Source organism: Seriola lalandi, unplaced genomic scaffold (assembly GCF_002814215.2).
Source record: "Seriola lalandi dorsalis isolate HSWRI2012SDOR001 ecotype SW California unplaced genomic scaffold, Sedor1 jcf7180002053703, whole genome shotgun sequence".
Classification (NCBI taxonomy): Eukaryota; Metazoa; Chordata; class Actinopteri; order Carangiformes; family Carangidae; genus Seriola; species Seriola lalandi.
Genome location: NW_019524256.1, coordinates 134,749 through 152,149, shown reverse-complemented (window position 1 = coordinate 152,149; position 17,401 = coordinate 134,749). Strand labels below are relative to the sequence as shown.

Here is a 17,401-nt window from a genome sequence, read left to right as displayed (position 1 = left end):
TTATTTTCACATCACTCTTTGATCCATCGTTCCATCCAGCCTCACAAGGTCAAAGTTGTTCATTTATTCTGCTTATCGTCCCCTGATGGGCACCAGTGTGACCGAACTTTCATTACCCTCCACTCTGCTCCACCACTCCTCTGGCTGTCCATCACACATTCATTCATTCATTCATTCATTCACAGGGTGAAGGGACACCGTGTTCAACAGTTCACTCAAACCTGAATGAAACAGAAACACTGAAATCCAGCGACACACATGATTGAGGCCGGGAGGAAAATAGAGATCCAGCAGCAATTTCACTCTGTTGACAAGACGTAAACAAAGAAGATTCAGAAGATGTTTCTGTTTAATTTATCTGCCACACCGTCCTTTCTTCCTCTCTCCCTTCCATCACTCCTTCCCCCTCGTCAAGCCTCCTCACCTTCAGATGACAAAACACCTGGAGAGGACACACCCTCTCCATCCTCCCTGACCACCTTCTATACATCCTAACCTACATCCTTCTGTGACTCTAACCCAATATTCCTGTCTTCATCAAATCCCACCTTGCCTCCTCCTAAGGTCAAACAGCTGGAATGGATCGATGGTTTTACAGAGGGATGGGAGGGAGGGAAAAAAGAGAGAGAGAGACAAAAATGGAGAGGTATGAGTGAGAGAGGGAGTAAAGGCTTTGACATGGAGGAGGGAGACGGCGATCCAAGAGGGGGAGGACACGAGAGGGAGGAGGAGGAGGAGGAGGACAGACGGAGGGAGACGGGATAAAAAAAAAAAAAAATCCTCGCATCAGCATTCCTCTGAGTCTCTATGGGAGCAGCAAGAGGGAGGGAGGGAGGGAGAATGGAAGGTGATAATAAATGGGGAGAATGAGATGGAGGGAGCGAGGGAGGGATGGAGGCTGGGGGAGGTGGTGTCAGTCTGTCAGGGAGGGACGGGAGAAAAGGAGAATATAGAGAAAATTAAGAAGAGAGGCGACGTCTCCCTTCTCCTTGTCTGTTTGTGTTGTTTGTGTTGTTTGTGTTGTTTGTTTGTGTTGTTTGTTTGTTTACTCACAGATTGGTAAACAACAGAGGAGTGTGTTGGCCTGAGAGCAGAGTGAGATAAATACATTGACACTCTCTCAGACTAGCATTTAGCTAACTCACCCAGCTAACAGTGTTTGTACACAATGATGCTTCTTTCTTGTTTAATAAAATGTATATTTCTGTTTAATTTGGGCTGTTAAACACGTTTTAAGTTCTGTTGACTTTATATCCACTGGTTAAGTTTACTTAAGAATTGAGTTGTGTCTATTTAATTTAATGAATGAATTTAAAAATGGCAACTAAAGTTAACTTGCTCTTTTTAAGTGTGTGCTAGTCTCTGGTTACTGGAGGCTAACGGCTAATAATGGCGCTGTAACTTGTATGAAGTTTGCCATGGTATCAGAGGAAACGTGATGTCTTTTGGAAAAAAATTTTTTTTAAATGCTTTGCTTGAATTCATGATGATAATTTTAACGGGAGTAAGTTGGTAACACGCTTTTTAATTCGATGAGCACGGCTGACATTGTTTTTCTTAAGTTAAAAATTTATTTTCAGCTCATAATAATCTAAATGTTTAGTTTTTTTAACCTTTAGTTCACATTATTCTGTGAAGTAAAGTCCTGTAAACAAGGAGGTAAATGCAGCTAATATTAGCATACAAACACCAAACGCAAGTGTAGGCTACAGAAGTCACTAACACGTTGCTAATAATGTGCTAACATACAGTTTAGCTTTAGCTTCTATTAGCTACAGCTGAGGTGACAGTGACATATTAGCATCAGCAGTTCATTAACATATGCAGATTAAGTGGAAAGAGCTGAGAAGTTGTATTTCATAATAAAAATGCATAGCACACTAAGCTAGCAATATCTTCACCTACAGCATCAGCTCTGTAGAGACAGAGAGCTGCGTTTGTTTGTGTTGTTTCACACTGAGATGATCGGCGCGGCCTCACTTCCTGTATGAAAGAGTAGGACCTGTTTGGTTTGCAGAGACTGAGCCTTCTGCACTTCACAGTAAAATATTGAAAACCTCCAGCAGCACAGAAAAAGGTCTCACCCCCTCTGCTTTTTCAAGAACATCAATATCAGTCCAGACTGGAAGCTGCAGCCGCCACCACAACACAATCAATAATTCACAAACCTGCTCTACACCTTTGAATCACCAAAGCCTCCGTTGTCTATGTGCTTAAATGCCTTTTGTGTCCAGTCTGCTTTATATATATCTATATTCTTGTAACTTGATCTCTCTCTCTCTCCAAAAGCGTTTTTCTCATCTCACCTTCATTTTGTCCAGCTTGAATTCTCTCATTGATTCTGTATGATCAAAGGTGAGACATTCCTGTGTGTTTGAGCGGGCGCACACACACACACACACACACACACACACACATACACACACACACACACACATATACACACACACACACACACACACGGGTTCCATGAATCATATCAGCTATGTGAAGAATCCCCCTCTCTGCAGGGTTAGCATAACTCAACACAACAGACCCAAACACAGCTTATGAAACCATGTTACTCAGACCGCCAGCAAACAGACAGAGAGCCCCTCAGCATGGCAGGCATCTGGTCAGTCAGCGGGCTAAAGACTTGTACTCATACTCTTCACATATGGGAAATTATTATATGGGAATTATTTTGAGCTTCCAGGCCTCTACACGTTTAAGCCTTGTTCATTCTGTGCACAGACAGTGTTCAAGACTCAGATTGATGCTGAATCATCAGAACAACAAATGAGGAACTGTGTTAAAAATATCTTTGATTTAATAAAAAAAAAAAGACACGGCAACCCTTTGTGTATAGAAAATGAATGGCAGAAGTCGACTACAACTCCCAAAGAGCATTAAGCATTAAGTGACAGTGGGGAAAAATATTCTGCAACCAGCAATGCAAAACATGTGATACAATCCACCAGCTGATAAAAAGAAACAGGTGAGAACTTCAACCATCTGCAACATTAAAATCCTTTTTGCAGGTTAATACTTCGTCTGATGAAAATCAATCCAGTGTTTGACCTCGTTAACGTCCGCATGATGTTTTTATACAATACAAGACAGATGATGATGAAATAATCATCAACACCATGACTGAGTGTTTCCACCTTGAACTGCAGTGAACCAATGACAGTCTCATAAACACAGATTCAAGGTTTCATACGTCACAACCCTAAGGAACCAATCCTGTCAGCTTGTGGGGACAAGGGGCGGGGCTAAATAAACCTGAAACCTTGTCAGTGCAGAGAGAGAGAGTTAGCATTAGCACAACTGCTAACACTGTGTCAGCCACTGTCAGTTACAAGCTAACAAACAACATGAACAAATAAGAAGATGCTAACTATGCTAACGGTTCTGACCCGTCTGCTAGTCTCTGGTTCTGGTCTCAGACTCCTCTGAGTCTGGGTCTGACTGAGGCTCAAACATGTGGCTGAGTCTCTCTGATGTTTCCTCCTCTAACCATCTTGATACTCGCTGCTCTTTCACTTGTCCACCTGGAGCAAGCAGGTGGTGGGCGGGGCTCAAGGCCTGATCCAGATTTCTCAACCAGGAAGTGAGAGGAGACGAGCTTCAGACCCAGTTTTTATGTGTGAAAACATGAAACTAAACATGACTCACAGCAGAGGATTTTTTGAGTTTAAAAAGTGTCTGAAGGAAGTTTAACTCTCGTAAAAAGAGGATTCTTTGTAATGAGCGTGAGACAGGACTATCAACACAACACAGTTAAAGGAGGGAGTGAAGTATCTCCAATCTGTCACACGCTCCATTTCACACTCGCCGATGAACAAGAAGGACAACAAAGTAGTTTACTCAGAGAAACCAGCTGCTGTAAAGTCAGCAGCGTGACACATCGAGCGTCCCGGCCGTCCCTCGACACTAAACTGGCAATTGTATCGAGGGAACACACAGTTCAGCCAGACCGGAGCAGACAGACCCACATCCCCTGCCAGCAGCCCAGCCATCCATCCAAGCCTGACCCACATCAGGGGCCTGGTCCTGGGCCAAGGCCATGACCATCAGACCATCAGGCATCAGGGAAAAGAGACAATGGGCAGAACGACAGGGCTTCATTTTCTGCTTTTCACTCACTTCAGGAGAGTCCGTCTCGGTTCGCCCACAGTGAAGGCTGCAACATCAATTTGTCTTTATTTATTTCATTTTGGAAAAAGGGAACGCAACGCCAACTCTGCTTTGTTTATTTTCACTTAAGCTCACCCCGACATCAAATTTAAGTCTTCCCTTTCATTGCAGTGCTTTACTGACTACACACTTCCTGTAACAGAAAAGTCTCTGGAGCGGCAGCAGAGTGACAGAAACAAAGTCAACACCAGATAAAAACAGAGACGGGCTCTACTGAGGCAAAGTGAGCTCAGTAAACACAGTTTCCTTCAAAGACGACTGGATGAATAAGGATCTGCCTGAAGCGCAGTGTTTAGCTGAGATCTTCACTTTGGAGAAAACTGGAGAAGACTCTATAAACTAAATTCATCTGAGAAAACTCTCACCACTAGAAACTGTTCCAACCTGCAGCCGGTGACAGTTTCATTCAACTCTGAACGTCTGTTAAAGAACCGTAAAGGAGCCTCTTCACCGAGCCATGAACTCATTTATGCACCAGCATTCAGCAGCTGGCTCCACAGGTCACAGTCTGGACTCTCTGATCTTACCTTGTCGATCTCCTGCTGCAGGACCTGTTTGGCGACCTCCAGGTCCTGCAGTCGGACCCTCAGCTCCTCGTTCTCCTTCTCCAGACGAGTCCTCTTCTTCTCCACGCTGTCCAGCTGGCTGTGGAGACGGATGGACACGTCCTTCGCCACCTGAGAGGGAGGGACAGAGGGGAGAGGAGTTAAGCACCAGCAAGCCACACACTGAACCAAAGGCATGATGGGAACTCTTTTAGCATGACACTCAAAATTCACACACACGAATAAATAACGTTTATCTGTTTCTGTTTTTTAGTAATATCTGACACTACGGTTCCCAGCGGGAGTCACAGTTTAAATAGTGTTGATGACTGATTGGACGGCACCATGTTCCTGCAGCATCATGGGAAGAGGCAGCGTTTTAGTCCTAGTTTGATTATTTCCTTGACAGTTCCCCCATGTTTGAGTCGGTGAGGTCAGTTTGTGCTCGTGTTCACGTCTGCTGGCGCTGGAGTTTAGTTCTGTTGCATTGGCTTCTTCTCTGGGCCCAGAATTCCAGTTAGAAGTATTTTTGTTTTTGTTTTTTGCCTTTTATAAATAGAAATGGACATTATTTTTCTAAAAACTACCTGTTTAACTGAATAAGACTAGAGGTGATAATTTTTCTACAGTTCATGTGGCTCGTGCTCGTAAAGCTTTACATACAAGTGGACTGAAACTTTAGGTTCTTAAGGATCAAAGAGAAAATGACACGAGACAAAATCAATAAAAACATACACACAAAGTCACTTTCAAAACTTCAAAATGTGGTGATTGTTCTGTCTCTTTTTAAATGTTGTTGTCACTTTTATAATAATGTAGTGACTGGTGACACGACCAGAGAGTCATCAGCACCACTCTCCATGTTTCACTTTGCTAAAACCCACAACAGCTGGGAATCTTCTACTGTGCCGACAGAAACAAGCAGACAAACTTATAATATAATGATTTTATCCCTTATTTTAATTGATGCGTGTGTATGACTCATATTCTTCTGTACAATAAAGTACACAAGGTGGTGATAGGAGCAGTAAACATCTTAATTCACCGGTGCTGCTGCTGCAGCCTTTAAACCGTCATCATGGGACTTTACTCAGAGATTTCTTTTCATGTTTCTAATCTGTGTTCAGGTAAAAGACAGAATCTTGGCTCTGTGTGTGTGTGTGTGTGTGTGTGTGTGTGTGTGTGTGTGTGTGTGTGTGTGTGTGTGTGTGTGTTTTTATCATTGTGAGGATCAGAAATGTTCCAGGAAACCTGCCAGAGCAAAGAGGACCAAGATAAAAGACGTTTGTTTTAGCTTCGTCTGTGAAGTGTGTCTTCTTCCATCAGCAGGAACTTTCTGCTCATACGACTCAGCGAGAAGCTGAGATGATTTTTTTTCTATCTAATAAAGCCGAAAAGATAATTAATATCACTCCGGCTGATCTTTTATACATAATGTGATCTTACGAAAGACTGATTATTCCCTCCCCGAGGGCTTTTATTCATTAAAAGTTTCTAATGTCAAAGAGTCAAACTAAAGTCGTGTCCCTGACAACAACAAAAAAATCCCATCTGATATGTTGTTATCTGATTAGAGTCAATTTACACAGGAACATATTTATTTTCATTTTGTGCAGTGGAAGTGAATCAAGCTTCACTCGATGTCCAAACGGCTCGACGTCATCGCCCGTGAAGGAAGTGGTGAAAGTGTCACAGAAACACACTTTACATTTTATTTTACTGGCAAAACGTTCAACACGGATGAAGTCAAACCTGTTTCTGCTGAGCTCAGAGGAAACAAAAGACACAACCAGAGCCAGTATTCAACCACAGTCATCATGGCGTCTGCTCCTCGCTGCGGCGGACATTTTGGAATAAAATGTGGGAAATAAAAACGGCATAAAACCTCATAGTCAACCTTATATTTGTATCTGGTAATGGTGCTTTTCATGCTGAATTAGAATCAGGATCATTTGCTCATTTTCCTGCCAAACAGCCTCTTTTGTCTTTAGTCTGAAATAAAATTACAATGAAACATCACTTTAAATGAAGCCTGAGACACTCGCACGAAAATGATTTTTAAATGTCGTATTTGCAGTGAACAAGTCGGACAACTGCGAGACATCTCCAACAGTTTACCAAGATCTGCGCTGCGGCACATTTGGCTGAATGTAGTGCACAATTTTATGGCTGCACCGAATGATTATTGTCTATATTAATTTATCTGCTGATTGTTTTCTCAATTAATTGATTCCGTCTGTGATCTATAAAATATCAGGGAAAAAAATCACAAGTCCAAACAACAGAAAACCTTCAACACTAAAATATTCAGTTTACAATGATATAAAACAGAGAAAAGCAACAAATCCTTATATTTAAGAAGTTGGAAGCAGCTCTTTTATTGGGTTTATTTAATTCAAAATTTACTCAACTGATTATCAAAATAGAAGATCAATCTTCTACAAATTCAACTAAACAATTACTGAATTTATGGTTTTCAGCTCCACACATTTTATGGCAGATTATTTCTTTCAAAGGAAAATATTTTGGTAAAAATCCCTTTTGGTTCGATCGTAAATGTTTAGAAATAAAACCGTTGACATGCAGCAACTGTGTGTGGTGAAGAAAACCACAGGTCACCACATGACAACAGCCAATCAGCTGATCCGCACTGAAAACAAACAGATGTTCCCCAGCTATGGCACACACAATCACTTCCCTCTGGTTATTAAAAGAAAGCTGAAGTGCAGCGGTCGCTCGCTTTAATACGTTTTTCCATTTGTACTTCAGTCTGACTCCTGTGGAACCAAATATGAGGGTTTTTACTCTAAAAGGCAGAATTTTATTAGATGTGATGAAATGAAAGTTTAATCATTCTAAATGGATCCAGTTCTAGAGAGAAACGCTGGTGTTGAATCGGTCACTCAACAGCTCATAAATGTACTTAGCCCCCATTAACCTCCACTGATTTAATGTGGTGGGAGGAGAGAGGTCTTTATGTGAGAGTTTTATGTTGATAGATTTTACTTTCATGTTCACAATTAGTGATTGTGGGTTTTATTGATTTATTTCTCACAATCATTTATTATTCCACTGGTTTTTATTAGAGCACTGGTAAAAAAATTCACTGTACGTAAGATTTTCTTTGGCTCAATAAAACATGTTTGAAAATAAATAAATAAAATGTAAAATGTTCTGACACAAACTTCAACTACTTCCAAGCTGCATGGAGAAAAACGCTGGTCTAATAAAGACAGACTTTAGAAAGAACAAACAGTCAGATTTCAGATCGACGACGTCTGAATTCATCCGTTGCACAAAGCAGTTTATCTCTTGACTGTCTCACGGTTTGTGAAGTCACTGTGATCTTGACTTTTGACATTTAGCCACCAAGATCCAATCAGGTCATCTTAAAGTGCAGGTGTATATTTGCGCCGTATTTTGAAGGGATTTCCTCGAGGAGTTCTCGAGATATCGTGTTCACAACAATGGGACGGACGGAAAACTCAAAACAGTGATAGCAATGTTAGCAAACCACAAATTCTGAGCTGTGTTTTCCATGTTTTTTTGTTGTTACTCGGCGCAATTGTCATTGATTGTTACCACGGTAACATTGGTCTTAGGCCTGAGTCAGCCTGGAGTTTATTTTTTTATTTGTGTGAAACAGTCTGAGACATCTTTTTGAAACCGGCCTCTGTTTACTTCAAGCGCTGCAGGACTTCTGAGCTCCATTTGACTGTATGGAAACAAGGTGGACGGCGACTCCATTCAAAGCACCGTGTGACTTGGTAATAATATGACTTGGTAATTTCTGTGCCCAAATGACTTAAACAAAGAGGTTCCCAACATCCCGACACAACTTAACCTAACCCACGAAGACCGGACAGGTAGAGATTCACCTGATGATTAACCTTTATTTCTCAGCCTCTGAAGCAGACAGAGACATGGAATAAAAACCATTTGAGACCTTAAACCTTTGGCTTTTTATTGTAAATCACTGGCTTTACTTTAATGTCCATCAACGTTTGAAAAAAAAATATAAATGTTAAAACAAAAAAGAACAACTGAACTGAAAGATGTTTAGAAATGTGCTTGTTTTTCCAGACATATACTATGTCCAAGGAAAAAGCAGAGACTTACAATGAAAGTCAGAGTTTTAAGCTCTCACATGGTTTTTATTTCATGTTTCTACCTGCTTCAGTAGATGAGGAACAAAGATTTTAGTGAACGACAAGCCCTCAGGTTTAAGGAGGTGGTTTTCTATCAACAAAAAACTCTTCACTTCCTGTTTCTAAACACAGAATCAGTTTCATTCACTTCACACATGCAACCACAAGGATGTAAAGTCTGCATCAGGATGTGTTTATTAGACATTATTCTACATTTATACAGTATATTCTGTTCACAGTGTCACAGGTCTGAACAGTTACTGCTGCGATCACTTATCTGAATGTGCATCAGCATAATTAATGCTTTTACAATTCATAATTATATGTGAGTGGTTGTGTGTGTGTGTGTGTGTGTGTTTGATTAACACTTGTACGATTTGTGTCTCACTGCTCGTCCACAAAATCTCTCCAAACACAATTTGTAATTCTGTGTGTTTATTGTGTGTCTGTACGGCACAGTATGAATGTGTGTGTGTGTGTGTGTGTGTTTGAACCAGTGCCACTGTGCAGCTGAGAGTCCTACAATGCCCCTCTGTGCTGCCCACTCTCATGCTATCCAATGGCTCCCTGAGCTCCACCACGCTCCAATTCATGTTTTAAAGTGTGTGTGTGTGTGTGTGTGTGTGTGTGTGTGTGTGTGTGTGTTTCTTCTTCTTCTCTCTCTCTCAGATTCTCTCGTTTCAACAGTTCCTAATCGTCCCTCTCAGTCCTCCATCTTTGTTTTTATCTAACAGACTCTCTGTCAGAAACAATCCTCTGTCTTCACTGATCCACCATATTTATACGTTTATAAAAGCTTTTCCATTTTTGACCTTTGACCACCAAAGTCTAATCAGTTCGTCCTTGAGTCTAGGTGAACGTTTGTGCCAAATTTGAAGGGATTCTCTGGAGGAATTCTCGAGATATCGCGTTCACGAGGCCAAAACCTAATGTTGTGAGGTCACCACGCCTCACACCTTGACCTCTGACCTTTGACCCCCAAAATCGATTGAGTTCACCCTTGAGTCCCTGTGAATGTTTGTGCCAAATCTGAAGAACTTTCTCCAAGGCGTTACTGAGATATCGTGTCCACGAGAACGAGACGGACGTACAGCCTGAAAACAACATGGCTGCCGCTCTGACTGTCGCCGGCGCCGAGGAATAAAAACGGTTAAAAAAAAAAATCTATAAAATCTATAAAAAATGAATCAAGAATGAAAACTGTCTCAGTCTGTGATCACAGACAGGACGTTTCAACAGCAGCCTTTGTGTGAAAACACACAATTGTTAATGAGTTGAGAATCGAGGTTTCTGCGGATCAACTCGGACAGACGGTGATCCATTAACGCTGCGCACTTTGATTGATGCGTCAATATTGTAAAAGAAAAACAGATTTTTATTAATGAGATGTTTTCAGTCCTCCTCCCCCTCCTCCTCCTCCTCCTCCCCTCCTCCTCCTCCTCTGACTCCTAATAAATGCTGCATTGTTCTTCTATGTTAAAGGGAAACGTGAAGGAATCTGACACCATTGAAGCTGTGCTGTTTTACCCGGCAACAGAGCTATAGGATGTAATTAGGATTCGGTCAGGGTTGCTGCCAAGCTGGGTGAGTGTGTGAGTGCGTGCGTGTGTGTAAATGCGTGTGTGCGTGTGTGTGTGTGTGTGTGTGTGTGTGTGTGTGTGTGACAGTGGGAGTATGGATTCTGGAGGGAAGAAAAAAACATGAGATCTACAGAAACAGAGCAACGGTTTCTTGACTGACTTTACTCACATACTGCAAAACACACACCCATACACACACACACACACACACACACACACACACACACACACACACACAGGCCACAGGGCAAACAGCTATATCATTCAAAAAGTGGCAGTTAGTGTTAAAAAGGATCTTTTTCACACCACTGTGTGTGTTTTCAACAACAAGAGTCTTGTTCCTCCTGTTATCCAGTCTGTATGCAAACTTCAGCCGAACACACAGACACAGACACACACACACACACACACACACACGCTTTACTGGCTGCATGTTAAACCTCTGATAAGATCTACAGCGAGAGAAATTGTTAGAGAGACAGTTACATAAACAAGACACGACCTGCAGCTGCTCCCTCTTTGTGTGTGTGTGTGTGTGTGTGTGTGTGTGTGTGTGTGTGTGTGTGTGTGTGTGTGTGTGTATGTGTGTACTCAGATATTTTGGGGGTTAATGAAGGTCTGAGACTGTGACCAGGAAACATTATGATGTCACAGCGAAGTTGACCTTTGACCTTTTGTCATCACTTTTCAGGGTTTTTATCTTTATAGACATTTGAGTTAAATCGTGTCATAATTAGTGGATGAATTTGTGAGGTTGTGGACAAAAACGTGTTTTATGAGGTCACAGTGACCTTTGACCTTTGGCCTTTTACCACCAAAATCTAATCAGTTCGTCCTTGAGTCCAGGTGAACGTTCGTGCCAAATTTTAAGAAATTCTCTCAAGGTGTTGCTGAGATATCGGTAACGAACTGAAAACAATATCTCTCCTGCTCTGGGACAAAACTTTAGTGGTCCAAGGATCAAAGGTCAAAGATCACAGGTCAGTGTGACCTCACAAAACACTCTTTAGCCACTACTGAAGACTTCACACAGAAATAACGACAAACTTTCACACCAACAGTTCATGTTTTATATGAACAGGGGTGTGACCTGGAACTAGTCTGAGTGGCGGAGGGATACGACCACGAGGAGGTGACTCGAGTTCTTCTCTGATGGATTCGAGCAGTTTCTCCTCACTTCTTGTGACTTCATGTTAAACTAAACACGTCCTGGAACAATCTTTCTACTTGAACGATACTCGTGTTCAACACCTGACGAGCTGAAGGAAGAAGCAGACTTTCCAAATCGTCCTTCGACACGAGGAAAGACGTCGTCTGGATTTAAGCGTGGTGGTTTTTAGCAGCAGTGGGTGGCAACAGCACGGCACCTGGGGACGACGCCGGTCCAGCCCCGGGGGCAAACGAGCGAGGTGCTCCTACCGCCTGCTGAAACATTCATGTCCTTTTTGGCGTGGGAGGAAGCACGGCTCTCGCTGCGAGGCGGCTGCACCAAACGCAGAGCCACTTTGCTTAAAATTAATTCATTACACCACTTTGACTTTTCCCACTTCAGAAACAAAACCAGCAGCCGAGTTCTTTGTTGTTTTAAAATGTAATCTGTGGCTGAAAGCATTTCAAGAGTTTTCCATGGTAGCGTTTTTATAAACGCACCGAGAACATTAACATTTTTATCGTTGGTCTTATTCATGATGCTTTTTCTGAGAGTATTTTACTTCCTGCTGTGGTTTCTGTTGTCATGCACAATAAAACATAACTGTTTGTACTCCTTCAATCTGTAGTTTTATTCTCCTCGGCTCTCTCTTCGGTCTGTGGCCGTGAGAAGCGCCTGAGGTCTTCCAGGCCGCAGCCTCGGAGGTGACTATTGTTTGTTTTAATGAGCTATGAAATGTGCTTACAAAGAGCGTCTCTGCAGAAGTATTGACTGTCTGCTCTTCAGCTGAAGCCCTCGCTTTATCACAGAGGAGAGTATTGCAGCATCAGCCGGTCGCTGCACGGAGATAAGAGGAAGTGTCTGCGGACCGGCGTGGACCGCTGCTTCGTCTTCATCGGGTGTCATCACACATCAGACACGTTTGTTTTGATCAATAAACAAATTAACGAATAACAAAGTCGTATTTCACCAGATAAAGACGAGTCATCACTTTTCATATCTTTGACTCAAATAGTAGAAAAAAATACTCCAGTACAAGTTATTAACAGTAACTTTAGTAATAATATTTACTCATAGTAGTTAGTATTAGCAGCAAGTCAAGTTAATTATTTCAGTTCTGTTATATTTGTTTTCCAAGACGGAGTATTGACGTCAGATTGAGGAAAAAAAGATTCTGAAATTTCAAGAATAAAGTCAAAATATTAAAAGAAAAAAAGTCCTAATTTTATGAGAAAAAGTGATGATATTAAAAGAAAAAAAATTTAATTTTACAAGAATAAAGTCATAATTTTAGGTTCACGTGTTGTTTTAGAGAGAAATATCAGAAGCTTTAAAGTGAAGAACGTGGAGCATCTGTGACGTTATTCAGGTTTCACAAATCATCATCATCATCATCATCATCATCATCATCAACACAGTGAAAAGCTTGTTTAGAAACTGAATCTGTTCTATTGTTAGACCGACAAACAGCAGCTCCTAAAATATTATGTTTTTTCTCTCCAAATTTTACATTTTTAATTCTCGTAAAATTCCGACTTTCTTTTCATAATATTTTGACTTTATTCTCAAAATTTCAGATTTGTGTTTTTTCCTGAAAGTGGCCCGAACACTCGGCCGTAGTTTTGCATGTGCAGTCTTCAGACTTCAGAGTCTAGAGGCTTCAGTTAGAGCGGTGTGTTCGAAAGTTGGAGATTTCCCATTTAAAACTCAAAGTACAAGTTCCTCAGACTGAAATAACTACGCTGGTACATGAGCTTCTGATCTGCACGTGCAAGGCAAAGAGCGGCTACAGAGGTTCTTTGGTAAAGAGACGACATAACTTTCTTCTACATATAAAATAATGAACGACAACTGAGAAGACAAACTCATCTTCAGTTCTCTGCTTATTTTCTCTCTCCATGTGCATCTGCTTTGTTCATTTCCAGCAGAAGCCTCATGTTGCATCAGTTCATCACTGTCGTGGTTTCACAACAACAGATCACTTCACAGCCGTGGAACCCAAACAATAATTCAGACTTATCATAATGTTTAGATCCATCAAACGTTCTCATCACTAACGTAGCTGCTGGACTTTGAGGTTTAAGTGTCCGTGCCGTCGACCTTCTCCACTTTTAACATTCTGGCCTCTCGACAGCCTTTTTAGAGGACGTTACGTCACCAGTAATCTGCTCCACGTCTATATATAAAACCATTATGTGTGAAAGAGAGAGAGCCACTGGCGTGACAGCTGTTCCAGTACAGGCTGTGATCCATCTATCATTGGATAGACAGAGAGGGAGGGAGGGAGGAGGGAAGTGACAGAGTGGGGGAATGTGATGAATTCCCACAATCCTTGGCATGTTGTTTGGCCGTTTGAAAAGTGTGATCTCACCTCTAATATCACCATCCATTCATATTTACACACTGTACATTCAGCCATCTATCCAGCAGCGTAGATACAGGACTTCAGTCAGGGCTGAACAATCAATCGAAATATTATCGATCAAAATCTGTGGTGCTGTGGCGCTACAGAGACGCCTCGACCTACGAACCATATTCACCAGACATAAAGGAGCATGTTTGTTTGGTACAGGACCAACAAAAATCACATCTTCATCATCATTTTTATATCTTTTAGATAAAATGAAATGCAAATCGTTAATTATCTTTTTAATTATTTGTTCAAGTGATAAAATGTCAGAAAATAGTAGAAAAAAAGACCATAACTGGCTCCCAAGGTAACGTGGTAACGACGTCAGATTAATTATTTTTGATCAACTTAAAAGATTCAAGCTCCACACCTCAAGAGTTTAATGTGCGGTGTTAAAAACCAACTAGAATCATCTCCTCGTGGTCGTATCCCTCCGCCACTTGGACTAATTTCAGGTTTGAGAGAGAGAGAGAGAAAGAGAGAGAGACTTTCCAGGGTCTCATACAGTTCAACGACACTGAATCTACTTTTATCGACCTCCATCTCTCTCTCTCTCTCCCTCACACACACACACGGAGATGAGGTTGGGAAGTGGCCCTGTTTTCTGCTGCTTGTTGCTCTAATGAAATGACTGTGTGTGTGTGTGTGTGTGTGTGTGTGTGTTATAGTATAATCTCTATTAGACTCCAGGATACACTAACACATGTGTATGTGTATGTGTGTGTGTGTGTGTGTGTGTGTGTGTGTGTGTGTGTGAGGGAGCAGGATTTATTGTATCTGTAATGTTTACGTTACGGCGCAGGCTGAACATTAGCGTTCATATGAAGCGTAAACATCATCACGGCAGAGTGAAGCCGTCGCCGCGGTTACAGCGGCTGCTGCGGTGGTCAGTGGTCTCTCCTTATTCGGGCAACAAGCAACCAGAATGAAGACTCTGAAGACTGTTTGAGAGTTTGAGACACTTTCCGCTGAAGATCCGATCACTTCACCAATTTAAGAAATGTAAAAATATTTTGGTTTGTGCAGCACGAAGTACTGACAAATAAAATTAATTAAAAGCAACAAATGTTTCTAAAAAGATGTTTATTTCTCCGTATAGTCCAATAGTTTCCATGGTGACTATTTCTATTTACATGACCAGACACCAGTAAGTAATACAAACCAGAATCCCCTCCTCGTGGTTGTATCCCTCCGCCACTCAGACTAGTTCCAGGTGTTTGTGCCAAATGTGACGGGATTCCTTTGAGGAATTCTAGAGATACTGCGTTCACAAAGACCTTGACCTTTGACCTTTAGCCACCAAAATGTATGTCCTTGAGTCCTAGTGAATGTTTGTGCCAAATTAGAAGAAGTTTTTTCAAAGTGTCACTGAGATATCGTGTCCACGAGAATGGGACAGACGACCTGAAAACAATATGGCTGCTGCTCTGACTGTCGCCGGCGCAGAGGAATAAAAACACGTTTTTTCTTCTCGGGTGAACTGGATCATTAATAAAAAAAAGAAATGTCACAAAAACCTTGAACATTTCTTTTCAAGTGTCAAACTTGTTCCAACACTGATAATATTCAGGAGAAAAGACGCTGCAGAGACGGTTTATACTCTGAAACACAAAACTGATTCTGTAAAACATGGTGAAGTACAGCTGTGGTGGCATCATGAGAATACTGACAACCATTTCCTCTGTGTGTGTGTGTGTGTGTGTGTGTGTGTGTGTGTGTGTGTGTGTGTGTGTGTGTGTGTGTGTGTCCAGATGTCTGTAGCCTGTGGGAATGAGAGCAGTGTGTGAGTAGGACAGGAAATGATGTCAGGAATTCTCATGGAGATTCTGATGGATATATACACACAGTCACACACACACACACACACACACACACACACACACACACAGTCACACACACAGTCACATGCAAACTGTGACCAACAAGATTTCTAAAACAAAACCAGTAGGAGCATGTGATGTGTGTAAGAAGATGTTTTCGTCTCAAACTGACGTGATGATTTACACAATCTGTTTCCGAATGACAGAAAAGTTTTTTAAGTTGTTTCCTTTATCTGTCTTTATCAGGAGTCCACGTGTGTGTGTGTGTGTGTGTGTGTGTGTGTGTGTGTGTGTGTGTGTGTGTGTGTGTGTGTGTGTACATTTGCTGATTTGTGTTCATTTGCATGTGCATGAGTCATCAAATCAGGGCCTTAACGCATTAACTGCAGTTAAGCCAGTTACTTCTGTAAAGCTGCTCAATGCAGAGAAGCTCAGCAAGTCAAGGTCAAGTTGGACTGAGGAGTGAGACACACACGGAGAATCCTGCAGTGAGACGTTACCTTCAGACCGTGAGGGAAAAAACTCGGATACAGAAAACATTCACATTCGACTCTCAGTAATCACCAACTCTCTCCACTTTCTATAACATGAAGCTTCTGATTCCTGCTCATTGCAGACGGAGTTTATTTACTGTAAAGTCTGACAGGCAGGAGTCAGGTTTCCATTAGAGAAGCAGCTGTTAACCGTTTTCACTATCAACCGCTTTATAACCATCACGGTTAAGTCATCGTAAAGATTCAGCTGCACCGAGCCGGACTCGATGCCGGGACGCAACCTGCACGGAACGAAAACAGTTAACGCCAGTGGTGCAGCAACTCTGAGCGAGTCACGGAGGCTACGCTAACTGCGCTAACACCAAGAACGAGCAGGGAGTCACCAAGATAATTTACTTGTCACGTGGTAAGACTTTAGCGCGACACTACGGAGAGTTCATAGGTCAAATGATGAACATTATGGCAAAGAAACTTTTTTTATTTCCAGCAATAAACATGATTTTATTACATATTCTGTGTAAAACTTTTCACCACTTTTCTATTTCAAACAACATTTTTAAGCCTTTTTAAGAATTTTTAGCTCATTTGAAGTCACGCTACGAGATCGCTCCACAACAAACGGTAAGTTGCGGACGGACGGTTTTGTTTTTCCATGACTTCACAGTTAAGTTGGAGAGTTTCCCAAAAACCTGATGTAGTCTGTAAACAAGGCTTTTCTCTTGCACGTCAGGAATCTTCAACAGCTGCTGCACCGAGTATCAACGCTCGAGTTTACAGACATGTTTTGTGTTTTTCTTTTAAACTGCTGTGATAGTGACTTTCCGGTCGAGCTGAGTCAGTGTTGAGTCACAGAGGCAGGAGTGAGTGTCTGTTTTTATAAGGCTAATGGTAAAACTACCAGAATAAACAGAGGAGTGACTGTGAGAGGCTTAACATGAGCTTAATGCACACACAGAGACACACACACACACACACACACACACACAGCATGGTGTAACTTGAGTCTTTGGCCCTGACGGCAAGAAGACACAATAAGCCATGTGTTGAGAGAGATTGGGGGGGGGGGGGGGGGGGG

General features: G+C 41.8%; 1 protein-coding gene across 3 annotated transcripts in view; it reads right to left on the bottom strand.

The window, feature by feature from the left end:
- mtcl2 (microtubule crosslinking factor 2) overlaps positions 1 to 17,401 on the bottom strand; it is a 94,104-nt gene that overhangs the window by 66,507 nt on the left and 10,196 nt on the right. For all 3 annotated transcript variants that reach the window (XM_087172745.1, XM_087172747.1, XM_087172746.1), the window contains exon 4: positions 4,707 to 4,856. In XM_087172745.1, the coding sequence (XP_087028871.1) occupies positions 4,707 to 4,856 (150 nt within the window). The remainder of the gene's footprint in view (positions 1 to 4,706; positions 4,857 to 17,401) is intronic.